Below are 18,382 nucleotides of genomic sequence, written 5' to 3'. Positions count from 1 at the left end.
GTGCAGAGCACTGTACTAAGAACTTGGAATGTACAATTCGGCAACAGATAGAGACAATCCGTGCCGAATAACGGGCTCACAGTCCAAACGGTGGATAGGATGAGCTCCCTCTCCTCCTCTCCCCTCCCTACCCATTCCCTCCCATTCCCACCCATTCCCACCCCTTTTGCTCCTCCTTGGCTCTGAGCGCATCCCAGGCTCAGCGCTCCAGGTGCTGGACCCGATTTGGGGCATGAACGACTTAGATGAGGAGGAGTCATTGCATTTGAAAGGCAAATAGCTGTCGAGCACCTCATCCTCCCAATCCTTTAAGGACCGGCCCTGGGATTCCCTCCGTCTCCCTTTTTCCTGAAGTTTTGTTTCTAGAAAGGCATCCATCCTCCCTCCCTCCCCGTCCCACTCCCCCCTCCCTCCGTTCCCGGGCTGCCTGGAGCGCTCCGCCTTTGCCTCCTCCGGCTCGACTGGGCACCCTCGGCTGGCAAGCAGGACCTGGCATCCTAGGATGCCCGCCGGGACCCCGAAGCGTTCAGGTCGCCCAGGATGCAAGCCAGAGTAGGAAGGACGCTGTGAAGTGGACCAGGTGGGTCTCTAAATAGCAGTCTGGGGGAGGGGGGGAACCCCAGCATCACATGGATGCACCCTCCTATTCAGAGCCCATTGCAGAAGTGGAAAGGGAAATAAGGTGTTCCAAGTAGGAGGAAAACCACACGCCTTCAAATCCTTGCAGAGGAGGGTGGCTAGGATAAATGGAATGGTTTGCCTCGCCGAAACGTTGAGAAGGACACTGAAGGTCGGATGGGGCGGGGGGGATGTTGAAATTTGGGGGCAGGCTGTCTATTCACAATCTGTTTTTCTAGCTTCTTTCTCGTTTTTGTGCCAGGTTGAGAGGAGATTTTCAAGGAAGCCACGAACACTGTTTCTGATGAAGGGAGACTAGGGAAGGGATGATTGGACTGGCGAATAATGTTTGGTACATGACATCTCCGAAGAACTGTCCAAAAGCTCATCCATCACAAAGCAGTTAGGTAGGTAGTAGGTGGTGTGAACTTAAAGAAAAGTATTAGATTCTGGTAAAGCGCAGCATTGTAATTAGAGGCAAAATACTTCTTTTACTCGTGTTTTAAAATAGTACTTAAATGCTGAGAGCAATTTCATTGCAAGAAACAGAGTAGCTGAATAAATAATAATTGCTGTATTTGGTGCTTATTATGCGCCAAGTACTCTGTTAAACTCTGGGATAGATATGAGATTATCAGGTCCAACACAGTCTCTGCCCCACGTGAGTTTTACTTATATTAATATCTGTCTCCCCCTCTAGACTGTAAACTCATTTGGGACAGGGAATGTGTCTGCTAATTCTGTTGTATTTTACTCTTCCAAGTGCTTAGAACAGTGCTCTTCACATAGTAAACACTCAATAAGTACCGTTGATTGACTGATGGGGTTCACAGTCTAAAGGAGAGGGAGAAGAGGTATATAAATCCCCATTTTACAGATGAAGAAACTGAGGCACAGAGAAATTAAGCGATTTGCCCAAGGTTGCATAGCAGGCCAGAAAGTTTGTCTTCAGCTCACTGGCTTCTGAGCTTTCAGTGTGCTTCACAAATGGGATTTGCCTCTTTTGAGCTTACAGGGTGGAAAAGGAAGGAGGTAAGACCCTTGGATGGTACCTTTGCTCGCAGGGACCAGAAATGGGGTTTGTAGTTGCATTTCAGCAATTTGTGTGAGAAGATTTAAGCCATCTCTGATGGATCATACTGACACTTTGGGCAGGGAACGAGTCTGTTTATTGTTGTACCTTACTCTTCCAAGTGCTTTATACAATACTCTGCACACAATAAGCGCTCAATAAAAACGATTGACTGACATTGACTGAGAGGCGCAACCCTATAAACCCTAAAAACACTCTTTAAACCTAGGCACTTTCCAACTCTGAATGATATAAATGTTGCCCTAAAATAATCATCTCACATTTACTCCTGGTTTATGCTGTGAAGCAGTCAGTGTGAAAGCAAGGCAAAAAGAGAGGAAAGGAGCAACAGGGGAGAGCTGAAACCCTTGGACTCAGTTTTGGGGGAAGCAGTGTAAGGAGTAGCACCTCTAAGACACAAAAACTTCTTTTAAATGAGAATCGTATTGGGATTGTTCAATTTTTATGGTATTTATTAAGCAGTTACTATGTCCCAAGTGCTAGGATGCATACAGAATATTCAGATTGGACACAGTCCCTCTCTCAACCTAAGTGGTTGGGAGAGCAAATATTTTATTCCCATTTTACAGATGAGGAACCTGAGGCCTAGAGATGTTGACTGACTTGATCAAAATCATTCAGCAGCCCGCCGACAGAGCTGGGACTTGAATCCAAGCCTCCTGATTCCCAATCCAAAGCTCTTTCCACTAGGCCAAACTGCTACTCTCCTCTTGAACTTGATCCAGTGAAATCACAGTCCCATGATTCACTTTGTGGAAGATGAAATAGATAGAGATGTTGAACTGATTTTCTCTCAAAAAAGTTATTTATGGAGAAATTGAGAAAATGGGAACAAGGTTTGATATTTGCACAGTGTCTTTTAGTTCAGATATTGTATCACCTCCCAAATGTTCTCTTTAACCCCCACCATAGACCTGGCATGAAAGAATAATAACATAATCCCAATTTAGGCGATAGAGACGGAGGCTCAAGAAAGTTAAAATTTACCCATGATCATATTAGTAAGTAGAGCAGGACCTAAAAATCTTAGATTCCCAACTTTACTGTTGTCTCCTTTAGAGCTGCTTAATTAGTGTTTCAAGTTGAAATGTCTGTCCATTTTGATAATCAGTGGTATTTACTGAGCACTTACAGTGTGCACAGCATTGTATTAAGCACGTAAAAAACACCAGGACAAAGTCGCTGTCTCTAGACTCACAGAACTAATAAGGGAGATAAGCAGACATAAATGATTTACAAATAATGGAGGCAAGTGGAGGAAATAGGAAATACCCCAATAGTAAAATCATATCAAGCGTAATACATAAATATGCAATTGAATGTACATATATACATAAGAATTGTGAGCAAGTATAAATACAAAAGTGTTGAATTGGACCAACTTGGGGTGTTGGGAATTAATCAGGGAAAGTTTTTTGGAGGAGGTGGGATGTTTGGAGGCTTTGGATCTGTAATTGATTCTAGTAATACCCTCGCCAAACAAAGATATTCTCATTAGTTATATGCAATCCACCCATGTTAGATCATCTTTAGATGTTTCCCTGTCTGTTCAGTTGACTGTTAACATTTCTCTGGAGTTAATTATGAAGTCTGGGTAACACGGTGACAATTATGGAAGCAACAGTGCTCAGAGTTGTATGCTTTGTCTTTTATGTGGGAAGCAGAACACATTTAAATAAAGCAATATGAAAACGTTAGGAATGTTAGCATATTTATTTCAGAAGCCAACTTCCCAAATATGAGAGGCACAAGGGGATCATATTTGTGGATTAGAGTTCAGGGCTATTCACCCCTGTTTGACACAAAACCTAGTGACTGAAATAAGCAGTGTTGTAAAGAGGATGTTTGGGGAAAATTAATTTTAATATCTTCTTGACATCCTGGGGGCTAGCATTAACAGTAAGCCTGTTCTTTTTTCCTAGGAATGCAGGGAAAATACTTTGAAAAATGGGAGGTCGATGCTCAATCAATGCTGACAACTGCAGAGATTAGACTTGTGGGCTAGGACAAGATAAATGGAGGGAGTTTTTTTTAAAAAACCATCCTGCCCTCTCAAACCCAGAGTAGTCAGGGATTATGTCTACCAACTTTATTGTACTGCACTTTCTCAAGCCCTTAGTTCAGTGTTCTGCACTCATTAAGTGCTCAATACCATTGATTCAGTCTCCATTTTAGTGCCTGGACTCAACTTTAAACTGAGAGTCCTCAGGACAAAAAATAATGGCAATAATTAATAACTGTGGTATTTGTTAAGCACTTATGTGTCAAGCATTGTTCTAAGTGCTGGGGTAAATACAAGCTAATCAGCCTGTTATATCCCTCTTTTGCTCTCTCTCTCTCTCTCTCTTTCCTTTTCTGTCTTCCTCTCTCTTTCTCTCTCCATCCTTCTTTTCCCTCTTCTCTCCCCCCCCTTCCTCTCTTCTACTCTCTCTCTTTCTTATCCTTTCTCTCAACCACTTCCCCATTTCTCTCCTTCCCCTCTCCTCATCTCCTTATTATAAGTGATTGCGAAGACAGTTTTCATTTTGCTTTTTACCTGCAATCATTTTCCATGTAGACATACATTTGTCAGGAATTAAGACTGAAGATTCTTCTCTCATTTCTATCCCCTGTGTTCATTTAGAATTTTAGAAAAGATTTCATTCTAACCCCAGGGATGGCCAAAGCAGGCCATATCCATTTATTCTAAGTTTCCTATGACACACTCCATAAATTTCTTATGATGTAAAATCATTAATGCATAGCATCAGAAAATGAATGTGGTGCTTTTTGATGGGAATATAATTAACTTATGTGACAGTGATTTTACATTTTAAATGTAATGCATTTCTCCAAATGGGAAAGGTATTTTTCTGAGCATTCAGTACAGTGCTTTGCACATAATAGGTACTTAATAAATATTATTATTGCTGCCATCAGTATTTCTACTACAGTCTCAGCTGAACTCCAGATACAGACTAAGACCCAGAAGTTTTGCATTTGGCTGCAATTCCCATCAGAATCCCAGGAAAAGCCAAAAGGGACCCAAACGAAGCAAAGTGACATGTTCCTTTAGCTGGCTGTGTCATGCGTCCAGAGTCACTAGTGAGAGGGATGCTCTTTGATGCTACAGTTTGCCTTCTTTGCCTGGTATTAACTAATGGGGTTAAGAGATGGCATAATGGGGAGGAAGGGGGAGAAGGAACCTAATTTCAGGCTATTAACAAGCCTCTGATAGGTTCTACAGAAGCAAAATTCAGCTCAATTGATAGCTTGTGCTAAAATGCAAAAAAATGCAAATGCTAGGACAATCCATTTCATTCCCCAGTACAAATGTTTGGCCACCAACTGAATTCTAAAAGGCCTCTTTTCTTTTCTCAATCCTTCATTCATTCATTCATTCACTCATTCAGCAGTTTCATTGAGCATCCTCTATACAAGGATTGCAGTCCTGGCACAGTTTAGCTTTGACAGTGATGTAGCTGGAAGTATGGCTAAGGTATTCACATTGCAGGAGCCAGTGGAAAAAAATCCATTTCTGATTATTGTTACAGTTTTCACCCCAGTAATTCATGAAAAATGAACACACTTCAGCCTTCTCGTTGGAACCTCACGAGTGACACAGTGAACAAGTCCTGGAGCAGAGAGTATTCTTTTCCATCCACAAATACAGCAGACAAAGTCATCCTTCCTGCTTTAATTGGAATTATCTGTTCCACGGGTCTAATTGGCAACATCCTTATTGTCTTCACAATTATAAGGTACGGCTTGGAATTTATCCCAGGAGCTTGTTAAAAACTCATTATTCCCACCTCAGTCATTAGTGATGGGGCTTATTCCTGGTAAATTATTATCACTAAACCAACATTTTTTTTCAGCTATTCTGGGGAGGAAACCCTTTGCAGGTTTTCCACCGATGCGTCACTGTGTACTCGTAACACTAAAAATATTATTCTTCCACTCTGAATGGGTAGCTGTAGTTATATTGAGTGAAGCAGTGCTCTGTACTGAACACTTGGAAAGAACAATCCATCAATCATATTCATTGAGTGCTTACCATATGCAGAGTACAGCACTAAGCTCTAGGGAGAGTACAGTAAAATAATGATGTAAATAAATAAGTACATAGGTGCTGGAAATGGCTGGTGAGTTTTTGTGACTTGTAAGAGCACTTCCCGGTGCCCTGGATTAAAGGGGCACATGTGAGGCAATGAGGGTGAGGTTGGGAGGGAGACACTTTGAGAGGAGGAAGAAACAAGGAGTCCTTTGCTGTCACTTCACTATGATCCAGTTGGCAGAGTGGGAGAAAATAGCATTTTTTCCCAAGAGAATGTTATCTCCTTGAGGGCAGGGATCATGTCTACTAACTCTTTTTTGTTGTACTCTCCCAAACACTTAGTACAGTGCTCTACATACAATAAATGCTCAAGAAATACCTTTGATTGACTGATTGAATGAAAGGCTGCTCTAGAGGATGGAGTGACAAGCAGTTTTACCATAATTTGGTATATGTACCCAAGAGGTAGTTTTGGTGGGAAGAATCATATATCTGACAGAAATTATGGCATTTATGGCATAAGAATTATGACAATTATTAAGAATTTACCATGTGCTAAAACAACAATCCAGAGGAGTGGTCTAGTCCTAAGGGTATTAACTCAAACTAGTTCTCCAAAGGCATTTGCCCACTATTATTTGCCTTTCATGAATAAATTAGCAGGCTCATCACACCTCTTACATCAGATCATGGTTTCGATACTCTGCCTCCTATCACAGTGCCAGATTTTATCATCAAAAGGCATTTTCAATCAATCATTGGTATTTATTTAGCATTGTACTGAGTGCTGAAGTGCTGTACAGAGCAAGTTCTGTACAGAGCATTGTACTAAGTGCTTGGGAGAGTACAATATGATAGAGTTAGCAGACACATCTCCTGCCCACAAAAAGCTCTTTAACAATAACTTCAGATAGGGCATCAATCTGAGTCTCCAGTAGAGGACAGAAATTCTGCTCTTCTTTGCTATTCTAGGGTAATAATCCAGTGTCATGTTTAAATAAGATGTTTTCACATCACGGCCTCTTATTCAGCTCTTATAACACTGATTACCATAGTCTCATACAGTCCAGTCACTTTATACCCCCTGATGGAACCAATGTCTCAGCTGAAAGTTAATGGTTAACAATGTTTTCCCGTAGGTAAGGTAGTTTGCTATTCTCTTCATTGAAACAAGGCAATATGGTAAACATAGTGATAAGTGCACACATACCGATTCATATCACATTTCATGAAGGTGACAGTTCCTTTTTCTTCAAAATTAGGCCTGTGACTTGCATGGTACATTTCAAACCATATGTTCCATATATGTTCCACATATTTTTCACATATGTTCATAAAGTCAATCCACATAAAAATCCAAAGAAAAGAGCAGTCAAGCATTAGTATGTGTTCATTCATTCAATAGTATTTATTGAGCGCTTACTATGTGAGAGCACTGTACTAAGCGCTTGGGATGAACAAATCGGCAACAGATAGAGACAGTCCCTGCCGTTTGACGGGCTTACAATCTAATCGGGGGAGACGGACAGACAAGAACAATGGCAATAAATAGAGTCAAGGGGAAGAACATCTCGTAAAAACAATGGCAACGGCATTGTTTAAATTTGGAATTGTGCACAGATAAAGCACTGAGTAAAAAGGAGAGATACTTTTGTACATTTGTTCAGATTGTTTAAGATAGGAACCCAAATTATATTCCATAAACTCAATTTCTCACAAATACCATTCCATTTCCAGCTCAGGGAAAGGAGCCAAAATTTTATGGGAAATAATTGAAAAGGCTAAGTTTAAATTTTAATTAGCTTCATGAATGTAAAATATTTCAGTACTTTTCTAGGATGGCATATTTAGAATAATATTAAGGCCCCAATTTTCCACATGAGTGAGCTTTAATTAATTCAAATCCAATTATGCAACTGGGTTAACATTTATTGAGTACCCACCAGTTGCTTGGCTCTGTGATGAGACTAGGTTCCGTGGAGTTTTTTGTCTTTTCAGAGTGTCAAATATCAAGTAAAGGCAATCCAGGTAGCAGATAACTAAGATGATTAAGGATAGTCAAGGTTGAATCCATGACTCATTTGATATTTGCACCAGTCCCAACCCCACAGCACTTATGTAAATATCTTTAAAGTATATATTATAAATTACTTGTTTATTCATATTAACATCTGTCTCCTCCCTAGACTGTAAATTCATTATGAGCAGGAAAAGTGTCCGCTAATTCACTTGCATCATCTGCTAATTCTGTTGTATTGTACTCTCCCAAACACTTAGTACAGAGCTTTGCACATGGCACTCAATAAATCCCACTGATGGATTGATCACCATGCCAGCCCGAGTTTAAGCATATAATCTTTTGAGAGTGTAAACGCCTTGTGAACAGGGATTGTGTCTTGTGTTTTTGTTTCACTTTCCAAAGTGCATAGTACTGTGCACTGTACCCAGTGAGCACTCATTCATTCATTCATTCATTCACTCACATGAATTTATTGATTGCTTACTGTGTGCAGAGCACTGTACTAAGCACTTGGGAGAGGACATTAGAACAATAAACAGATAATTTCCCTGCCCACAACGAATGATTACTACTACTAATACTGTTACACTGCTACCACTTTTTAAAAAGGTTAAGAGTAAAAATGAAGTTTGACCCAATGAGTTGCATAAATAAAGACATTCTGGAATTGGAAATAAAACAGGACAAAGAGAGGCTGATCAGCATCAACTTGACCACTAAAACACCAAACTGGCTTCCAAAATCAGCTTAACTGAAGGCACCACAGTCCCACTGGGCTACAAAATCTGTTCTCACAGCAACCTCCTGGGACTGCTAGTTGGAAAATAAGAACTCTTTTGGAAACTTTATACTATTTACATTACGCATAATGCTATCTATAAGTGTACATGCACAATTTTATATTTGTTTTGGTAGTAGCAATCAATCAGTGGTATTGATGGAGCAACTACTGTGGTCAGAGCACTGTACTAAATGCTTGAGATAGTACAACTGAGTAAAAGGCAGGATCCCTGCCCTCAAGGAGCTTACAATTAAATAGCACATTTCTAGCAAGTCCACAGAAGCTACCAGGAGAGCTCTGTGAGAGAGAGTACTGGATAACCTTGTTTAAAACCAGGTTCTCCTTTTAGCAGGTGACAAAGATGGTTGTTAGTGCCTTAGTGGAATCAGAAATCACGGTAGAGAAAACAATTGAGGAGTGCTACTGCTGAATCAGTCAATCCAGGCTATTTATTGAGTGCTCATTTTGTACATAGCACTGTACTAAGCACTTGGTACCTATCAGTTACTCCATTTGTTTTAGGTCAAGGAAAAAAACGATTCCAGACATTTACATCTGTAATCTAGCCCTGGCCGATTTGGTTCATATCATCGGGATGCCCTTCCTGATCCACCAGTGGGTAAGTGGAGGAGAATGGATATTTGGAAGTCCTCTCTGCACCATCATTACTTCTCTGGACACGTGCAACCAGTTTGCATGCAGTGCGATTATGACCGTTATGAGCTTGGACAGGTATGTAAGCTACTCTTTAAAACACCTCACTCCATACTACTCAGACTCTTTATAGTGTTGTCCTATTTTTTTGCAAAAGATACCGGTGGTGGAGTTCACCAACAGCGGGTGCTTGGCAGAAAAGGCCAGTGTGTGTTCCAGAGACCTAATAGCACTGGGCACACAAAGCGGTTGTCCCTTGTTGTGTTGTTCTACTTTAGGTTTGACTCTACTATCTGGTTCTCACCGGCCAGCCAAAATGGGGAATTATGTTCATGAGCCTTCAGGGCACAGCTGAGACACAGTTTTCTAAAACATTAAGAGAATTTCTCTTTTGGAGAGTTACTAAAAAAAGAAAGTGTAAGATTTACTGCATATGTGTGAGTGTGGATAAAGAGATGCAGATGGGCCTAGTAGATAGAGCACAGGCCTGGAAGTCAGAAGGACCTGGGATCTAATCCCAGCTCCACCACTTGTCTGCTGTGTGACCTTGGGCAAGTTGCTTAACTTCTCTGTGCTCACTTCCCTCATCTGTAACATGGTGAATAAGATCATGAGCCCTCTATGGGATAAGGACTGTGTCCAATCTGATTATCTTGTATCTGCCGCAGTGCTTAGAACAGTGTCTGGCACATAGTAAGTGCTTAACAAGTGCCATTATAATTATTACTATTATTATTATTATTATACATTCAGTGTAGCATCTCATCACTGCATTCTGAGTGACAAGTAATCCTCTCAAAGCAACAGGTGTGAGCAGCAAACTTGGGGCATTCTCTTAGACCAAGCAATTTAAAACATCAAATCAAAACCTTAAGGTTAGTTTTTTCCCCTTTGATGTGAGTGCTAGTGGGAAAATGGGCACTGTAAATTTTAATCTCGGTGACTTTATTTCAGTGAGCCTTATTGGTGTTGGGCTTTAATTTCAATTCCTTTCTAAAGATATTTCATTCAATATGTGTAAACAAAAACAAGCAAGCATATCATAGAATAAATTTTGTAATGATATCTTTATATTTTGTGAAAACTATTTTCATTGGCATATGAGGAATCTTTAACTAAAACCCTCCATTGAATTATTTCCTCCTTTTGGAACTTAGTTAAATACAAATCTTCAATGAAATTACTGCATTTAATTATTTTATTTTAGGCAACAAAATTAGAACTGGAAATTTTAACTATATCCACTTCCTACTCCCCATTAATGTTAATTACTTTAATTGATCAAAAAGTTAATTATACCACCTTGTGGTACAGTTTCTCTCATATAAAAATCAATTCTCAGTTGAGAAGAAAGTTTAGTTTTTGCATGACATTGCTTACCAGAGTATATTTTAAAATAATTTTTGACTAAAAGATCATTTCTAAAATTATTAACTAAGTTATCAGTTAAATGTAATATCTTATGCAGGTCCCAACTTTTCACATTTGCTTGATTCAGAGTAAAATCCATGAGGCCCTTCCATCCTACCCCACTCTCCTACTAGAGCTTTGCTACTGATCAGAGATCAATACATACTCTGAAAAATGGAATACACAGCCTTCTTGGTATAGCATTTATCCACCTTTCTTTAACTCCCTAGATTATGATCTATCCACAAAATTGCAGTGCCATATCTATGGAAACAAATATTTTCAAAACAAAGTTAAAGGTTCAGCGAAAGCTCATATGCTCTTGATTTCAGTATCTGTTACTTTGAAGTAACACTTTTAAATTCTAACTCTGATATTTTCCCAAGCACATAGTGCTCTCCACAGAATAAGTCCCCAATAAATAGTTTAGATTGTCTAGAGTGAGTCATGATGGGTGCCAGTTTTATGGAGCATAGCATGCTAGTGTTTCAGATGGACCCTCAATTTTCTCAACGTGGTAGCGAAGGTTGTTATACCATTGAATGTTTTAACAATAAGTCTCTTTCCACAGCTGAATGATCTTCCAGAAAAATGACAGCTTCCAAGCTTCTCATCTAGAAAACACATTGCATTTAGAGAATTCTGAGAAAAATCTTATTCAAATATTTCCAACTAAGTTTCACCCAATGTAGGGAAATTATCCAGAAAGTCAAGACTTGTGTTAAGGAGTCAAAGGTGAAAACTACAGGTCTCATATCCACACACACACACACACACACACACACACACACACACTCTTCCAACCCCTTCATGCTTTTCCCAAGCATGCAGCTTTTGACTGTGGTACCAATTCATTCAGGATTCTCCCAGTTACCCTCAATGCATTTGAATTGAGAGTTGAGAGTCACATACCTTCTATGCACAGCTGGATTTCCCAAAGAATATCTGTAAAGTAAGCAGTATTGCAGAGTCTGAGTTCTAGAAAATTCTGTCTTGATAGTGTCAGCTGTTTGCATGAATTCTTGTCAGTTTTCAGATCCTAGTGTTATTTTCTCTCAGATAGGGTAGATTTTTTTTTTCCCAAAATAATAGAGTTGTCCTTCAGGGGGATAATAATGCTAATACTCTTTCCTTGTGAAGTTCTTATCCTCAGAGATATTATGGATTTTCCTAAAACCTCTTCTCAACTGTTTTGCAGGTACCTGGCTCTAGTCCAACCATTTAGACTCACCAGCCTGAGAACAAGGTCAAAAACCGTTCGAGTCAACTTAAGCCTCTGGGCGGCTTCGTTCATTTTGGTCTTCCCCGTCTGGATCTACTCTAAAGTCATTAAATTCAAAGATGGTTTGGAAAGTTGTGCTTTTGATCTAACCTCCCCCGACGAGGTCCTTTGGTAAGTTGTGAACATTTATGGAAAGTAGAGTTGAACTAAATGGGGCATCTTTCACCTGCTGAGTTCCAGTTTAGTAGAGAAGCAGATAATATTCTAGAAGGATCCCCACAATCCTAGATTCCCCTAATCATTAACTACAGTACTTTGCTTTCCACAGTCAACAGGCTTCTTTCATATAGGCTCAACATAGCATTTTTATGGTATTTGTTAAGCACTTACTACCAATCAATGGTATTTATCGAGTGCTTACTATGTATGCACTGTACTAAGCACTTGGGACAGAACAGAATTAGCAGGCCCTTTCCCTTCCCATAACAAGTTTACAATCTAGATGATATGCTTGGCACTGTATTAAAACAGTCCCTGCCCTACAAAGGGCTCACAGTCTTAATCCCCGTTTTACAGATGGGGCAACTGAGTCACAGAGAAGTTAAGTGACTTGCCCAAGGTCACACAGCAGGCACTTGGCTGAGTAAGGATTAGAATCCAGGTTCTGTGACTCCCAGGCCCATGCTCTTTCTACTAGACCATACTGCTTCCCATCAGATCTGGATTTGGGGATCATTGTGAAAATGTTAAAGTGTATAATTCTAAATACATACTTTTAGAATTAAGATATGAAGGGACGTCAGTATTAATAGGATTTATTAAGCATCTATTGAATTCAGAGCACCAAATTTTAAAACAGAGATGATCACGAGTGACAATATGATCCTCTAACTCTCTTACAAAAATGCTTCCTTCTCCATTACTCATTTATCATCTAAGATTGTAAGTTCCCTGAGGGCAGAGAACCAGGGTGTTGCTACTATAGCACTCCCCCATGTGCGTCGTTCAGTGAAGTGCCCTCACTAGGCAATCAATAAATACGACTTTAAAAAAAATTTGAAGGAACCAAATGAAATGGGTTAGACAAAACATGGCAAAAAAGTTAAAAATTTCAAAACACTTATGCTGATAAAGGCACAAGTAAAATTATATGCATACAAATCATTTAGGTTTCTCTATGAAGCATACTCATGGTTAATATTCATATACATATAAAAAATATTTATCATTCATTGTACTTTTTATTTAAAGATGTCAAGTTCCCAGTCCACCTCATTTACAAGCTTCTTCTCTCTTCCAAGGGTCTTTCAATCAAACAAGAGTTTGACTGAGCACCTGTCAATCAGTCAGTCATATTGAGCACTTACTGTGTGCAGAGCACTGTACTAAGCGCTTGGGAGAGTACAATATAACAATAAAAGACACATTCCCTGACCACAACAAGGTTACAGTTACAGCACCTGAACAGATTACTGTACTAAGCACTTGTGAGAGCAAAATAAGGGGGAATTAGGAGATTTACAATCCAAGGCAGTACTTGCATTCTAAGGTGATTTGGAGGTCCAGATCAGTATCTGCATTCTGTGAGATGTAGGATATATTGTACATTCTCCAGCGACTCAGCATGACTGTGAAAATGTGCCTTGTCCTTTATTAATCATATTTTTTGAATGCTTACTGTGTGCAAAGCATTGTACTAAGAGCTTGGGAGAGTGCAGTATAACATCAAACACATTCAAACACAACAATCACATTGTTCTTTAAGTAACTTTGTTTTTCTGTTTTGCAGGTATACCCTTTATCTCACTATAACCACTTTTTTTTTCCCATTACCACTTATTTTGGCCTGCTACATATTAATTTTATGTTACACCTGGGAGATGTATCAGCAAAACAAGAAAGCAGGATGGTAAGATAACATCTTGTGATTTTTTTTCATAGCATCTTCAGGAATATTAAGACAGGACATTCTGATCTCGCTAATTAGTTATATATAATTTTAACTGTTTACGAGCTTGACCTGGGGATCAAATTTTTCAATATCAACATTTGTTGTTTTCAGATTTGATGGGTTCATAATGACCCAGATATTATCAAAGTGTGCAGTTCTGGTATCTGAGGAAGGTGTAGAAAAAAGCAACTAAAGTGACCAGGCAAATAATCAGTGATATTTATTGAGTGCTTACTATGTGCAGACCACTGTATTAAGCTCTTGGGAGAGTATAATACAACAGAGTGCGTAGATAGGTTCCCTGCCCACACTGCACTTATGGTCTCTTGTTCCCTCCTACCTCACCTTGCTGCTCTCCTACTGCAGCCCAACCCGCACACTTCATTCCTCTGGTACCAACCTTCTCACAGTACTGCAATCTCATCTATCACCGCAGACCTCTCACCCATATCCTGCCTCTGGCCTGGAATGCCCACCCTCTTCATATCCAGCAAACAGTTACTCTCCCCACCTTCAAAGCCTTATTGAAGGCACATCTCCTCCAAGAGGCCTTCCCTGACTACACTCTCATTTCCTCTTCTCCTACTCCTTTCTGTGTCACCCGGATTTACTCCCTTTATTCACCCCTCCCTCAACCCCACAGCACGTTTATACATATCGGGAATTTATTTGCATTGATGTCTGTCTCCGCCTCTAGACTGAAACTTCCTAGTGGGCAGGAAGTATGTCTACCAACTCTGTTATATGTTTATATTGTATTCTCTCAATTGCTTAGTACACTGCTCTGCACACAGTAAGCACTCAATAAATGCAACCAACTGAATTTTGCCTATGACTTCTCACACTTCTGTTGCAGTTGCAGCTCCAGCATCCCGAGGCAAAGAGTCATGAAGCTGACCAAGATGGTGCTGGTGCTGGTGGGCGTGTTTGTTGTAAGTGCTGCCCCATATCATGTGATTCAGCTTGTGAACCTGCACATCGCCCGACCAACACTGACCTTCTATGTAAGCTACTATCTTTCCATCTGCCTCAGCTATGCTAGCAGTAGCATTAACCCTTTCCTCTACATCCTGCTGAGCGGAAATTTCCGGAAACGCCTCGCACACTGTTCCAGGGTCCAAAGGAAAGGGACGGAAAGGGAAATTAACCACATTGAAAACACACTAAAATCGAGCTTTTAGCTATTAATGCTGTAGTATCAATTGAGCGCTTATTGATTGAGCACCTTCTGTGTGCAGAGCACTGTATTAAGCACTCAGGAGAGTGCAATAGTTTAAGATACATGGTCCCTTGCCCTCAAGGAGTTTACAATCTAACAGAGTATCTTTGGAAGAGAATCTAACTCTGGGTGGCTTTGAAAATCAGACCTCCTTTACTTCAACTGGGTCGATTTGAGTAATTCAGAGTAAAAATAATTGTACACCCATGCTTTATGATGTGAGTCCTAAATGTGCAGCTTGAAATAGGCTCATTGTGCTAACTGTTGTGTGAAATATTTTGATCTTTATTCGGGGGAAGTGTTTAGATCACTTGGTCCTCATGGCATTGTACATATGTATAATAATATGTGGAGTGTTCACCTATTAACGAGAGCCCAAGTGCCTGACAGATACTAGTCAATGATCATCTTGGTTCTATTGATGCTCACCTTGGTCTCTGGCTTCTATTGATGCTTTTCTTGCAGCTTTTAAGACATGAGAAATAAAGCATTGAAGGAAGGTGCCACTGGTCTAGTTTTATGCTTTTGACTTGAGCTTTGACTGTGTTTGCAAACCATCATCTTAAATGTTCAGGCTTCATCGTGTGAGAATATCAAACATACACTTTGAACAAGCCATGAAGCAGGATGGCCTAATGGAGAGAGCACAGGCCCAGGAGTCAGAAGGACCTGAGTTCTAAGCCTGACTCTGCCACTCACCTTCTGGGTGACCTTGGGCAAGGTCACTTGTCTGTGTCTGTGCCTCAGTGTGAGCCGTACATGGGACAGGGACCGTGTCCAACCAAATTATCTAGCTCTACTCCAACACTTAGAGCAGTGCCTGACACATAGTAAGCACTTAACAAATATCATAAAAAAGTCATCTTCAGGCCATCATCACATGAAGCAGAAAAGAGGACAAAATAGGTTTCTCCCAAACTCAAAAACATTCACTAGGGAAAGGTTTTCCTTACCACAGAGGGTGCTATCTCTTTGGCAGTCAGAAATTCTGAATAGACCTTTCAAATCTTACTTAAATTTATTTGAATAAATTTAGAACAGTGTCTGGCACATAAGGATTGCTGAATAAATACCATCATTTTTCTAAAAATCTATTTCCAAGCCCCAAACCCAGAGACCTATACCATTTCTCCACTGGGACAATACAATTAGAATTGGTAGACACAATCCCCACCCTCAAGCAGTTTATAATCCAGTGGAAGAGTTTACTATCTATATTGGTTTCAGTCCCTCAGGCCTGGCTTTCAGTCCACCTCACAAAGGAAAGGAACAGATCTGGGGGACATTGTGTGACATAACCAGCATTCTTCCTTTGCTTCTCAGGTGAGACCAGAAATAATAATTAACAATCATGGGGTCTGTGGGCCAAGAATCATGCTATACACCTAGATAAATAAAATAGATAAATAAAATGTATCAACCCCTGTGCTTTATTGAGTCTGACACATCATTAAGTGATTAATATAGTCATCATGATCATGATCTCTAGTCTACTGAAGGAGGCAGAAACTAAAAAAAAAAAAATTCGGATCAAAGGAAGTAATAGAGTATAAAGATATGTACCTAAATGCAGAAGGGGAGTGTGAATGCCTAAGTGCTTAGGTGGTATGGAAGTGCTGACATCGCACTTAAGGATGAGGAGAATAAGAGGGGGAGGTGAGTTATTAACCAGGGAAGGTCTCCTGGAGGAGGTGTGATTTTAGTAGAGCCTTGAAGATGGTGATGTTTTTGTTAGATGTCTTAAGTGGCAGTGGTTCTTTCTGGGTTTGTAAGGGAAAACATAAGCAAGCTATTTCTTGGACTTTGGAATACAGATGGATCAGATAATTTGTGATCACAATGAATATGGTTAACTTAAAAAGGGAATGAATCCACCATCAGATAAACTATCAAGCTGTGATCTAGTATAAGTGACTGGCAGGCAGGCAAAGGGCTAACAATGTATAATACATTTTATTTTGGAAGGTTCTTTTTTAAGCCCTCTCTACAACTGGCCTCACTAAAGAGGGGAAAGGACAGCTGGAGAGAAAAAAAAGATGTGAATATTTTGAAGTAATTAGCATGTTAGACTTAGTGCCAGGCTAAATGGGTTGTGCTGACTGCTAATTAGTTTTAGGTTACCAAGGCCACCACTAATTAGAAAGCATTAAAGGAGACATGATGAAGAAATACTTGATGGAAAAAAGACATACCTAGGAAAGGATGTGTATGTGTGTTTGCAGTCAAAGGACCTGTCAGGGGCAGCAAACCTCTTCTCATCTATATTTACATAAACAATAAGCGGCTCCATACTGGAAACCGAGGTGTGCCATTGAAATGGAGAAACACCCTGGTTCTAACCATTCTAAGTCCTGATAGAAAAGATAAGTCAGGACAACAGAAAGGGACTTGTGTTCCTGCCAAACCTTGCGCTATAGAACAGCCCGTGCCTCATACCATAGTACATTGTATCCAAAAGGCTCACATTCATTCATTCATTCAATCGTATATATTAAGTTCTTACTATGATCAGAGCACTGCACTAAGCGCTTGGGAAAGAACAACACAAAACAAACAGTGACAATCCCTGCCCACAACAAGCTCACAGTCTAGAGGGTAATAGAATTAGTACTTAAGTGTTTACTATGTGCCAGGCAATCTACTAAGCCCTGGGGTGGATACAAGCAAATAAGGTTGGACAGTACCTGTCCCACATGGGGCTTACAGTCTTAATCCCCATTTAACAGATGAGGGAACTGTGGCCCAGAGAAGTGAAGTGACTTGCCCAAGGTCACACAGCAGGCAAGTGGAAGAACCGGGATTAGAACCCATGGTCTTTTGACTCCCAGGCCCATACTTTATCCACTATGCCATCTCCATTTCTGGAAACTTTTAAGAAAAAGAGGATTTAAGGGTTCTCCATTAGGAAACAGGGGACTAAATCAGATGACCTCTCAGTGACTCCTGCAGCTGGATGATTTCTCTCTCTCAAGCCCTACCTAGATAAAGGTTCATCTTTTTGTTCCCTTTTACTAATGAGCAAACTGACCCTGTAAGGTTAAATGACTTTCCAGGGAAGTCAATGGGAGAACTGGAATTAGAATCTAGATTTCCTGACTCTCATGTCCCCCATGGAACTCTCCATCACACTTGTCTCTTGATTAATGGCTGGAGGAAACGGTTGAGTAGTACAAAGCTAATGGCAAGATGAAAGGAGGGAGCAGGAGAAACACATCCTAAACAATGAAAGGCAGTAGAAAGATCAAAACATCCTAAAACCCAGAAATATAAAAGGAATTAACATCAACAGTGTGTTATGTAGTTTTGTGTATGTATTTTTTCCTTTGTGCCTTAAAACCTGTGTTCTGCATTCAATCCAAAAGCCATTTGCCCAAGATG

General features: G+C 40.1%; 1 protein-coding gene across 1 annotated transcript; it reads left to right on the top strand.

The window, feature by feature from the left end:
• Positions 1 to 438: 438 nt before the first annotated feature.
• On the top strand, positions 439 to 15,507 carry MCHR2 (melanin concentrating hormone receptor 2). Its single transcript, XM_007671830.3, has 7 exons — positions 439 to 580; positions 881 to 1,025; positions 5,245 to 5,451; positions 9,071 to 9,280; positions 11,811 to 12,005; positions 13,624 to 13,743; positions 14,642 to 15,507. The coding sequence occupies exons 3-7, from the start codon at positions 5,270 to 5,272 to the stop codon at positions 14,964 to 14,966; spliced, it is 1,032 nt and encodes a 343-aa protein (XP_007670020.1). The 5' UTR covers positions 439 to 580; positions 881 to 1,025; positions 5,245 to 5,269; the 3' UTR covers positions 14,967 to 15,507.
• Positions 15,508 to 18,382: the final 2,875 nt, after the last annotated feature.

This window comes from Ornithorhynchus anatinus, chromosome 19 (assembly GCF_004115215.2).
Source record: "Ornithorhynchus anatinus isolate Pmale09 chromosome 19, mOrnAna1.pri.v4, whole genome shotgun sequence".
Taxonomy (NCBI): Eukaryota; Metazoa; Chordata; class Mammalia; order Monotremata; family Ornithorhynchidae; genus Ornithorhynchus; species Ornithorhynchus anatinus.
Note: the sequence above shows the minus strand (reverse complement) of the source record. Positions and strands in the feature narration are given on the sequence as shown.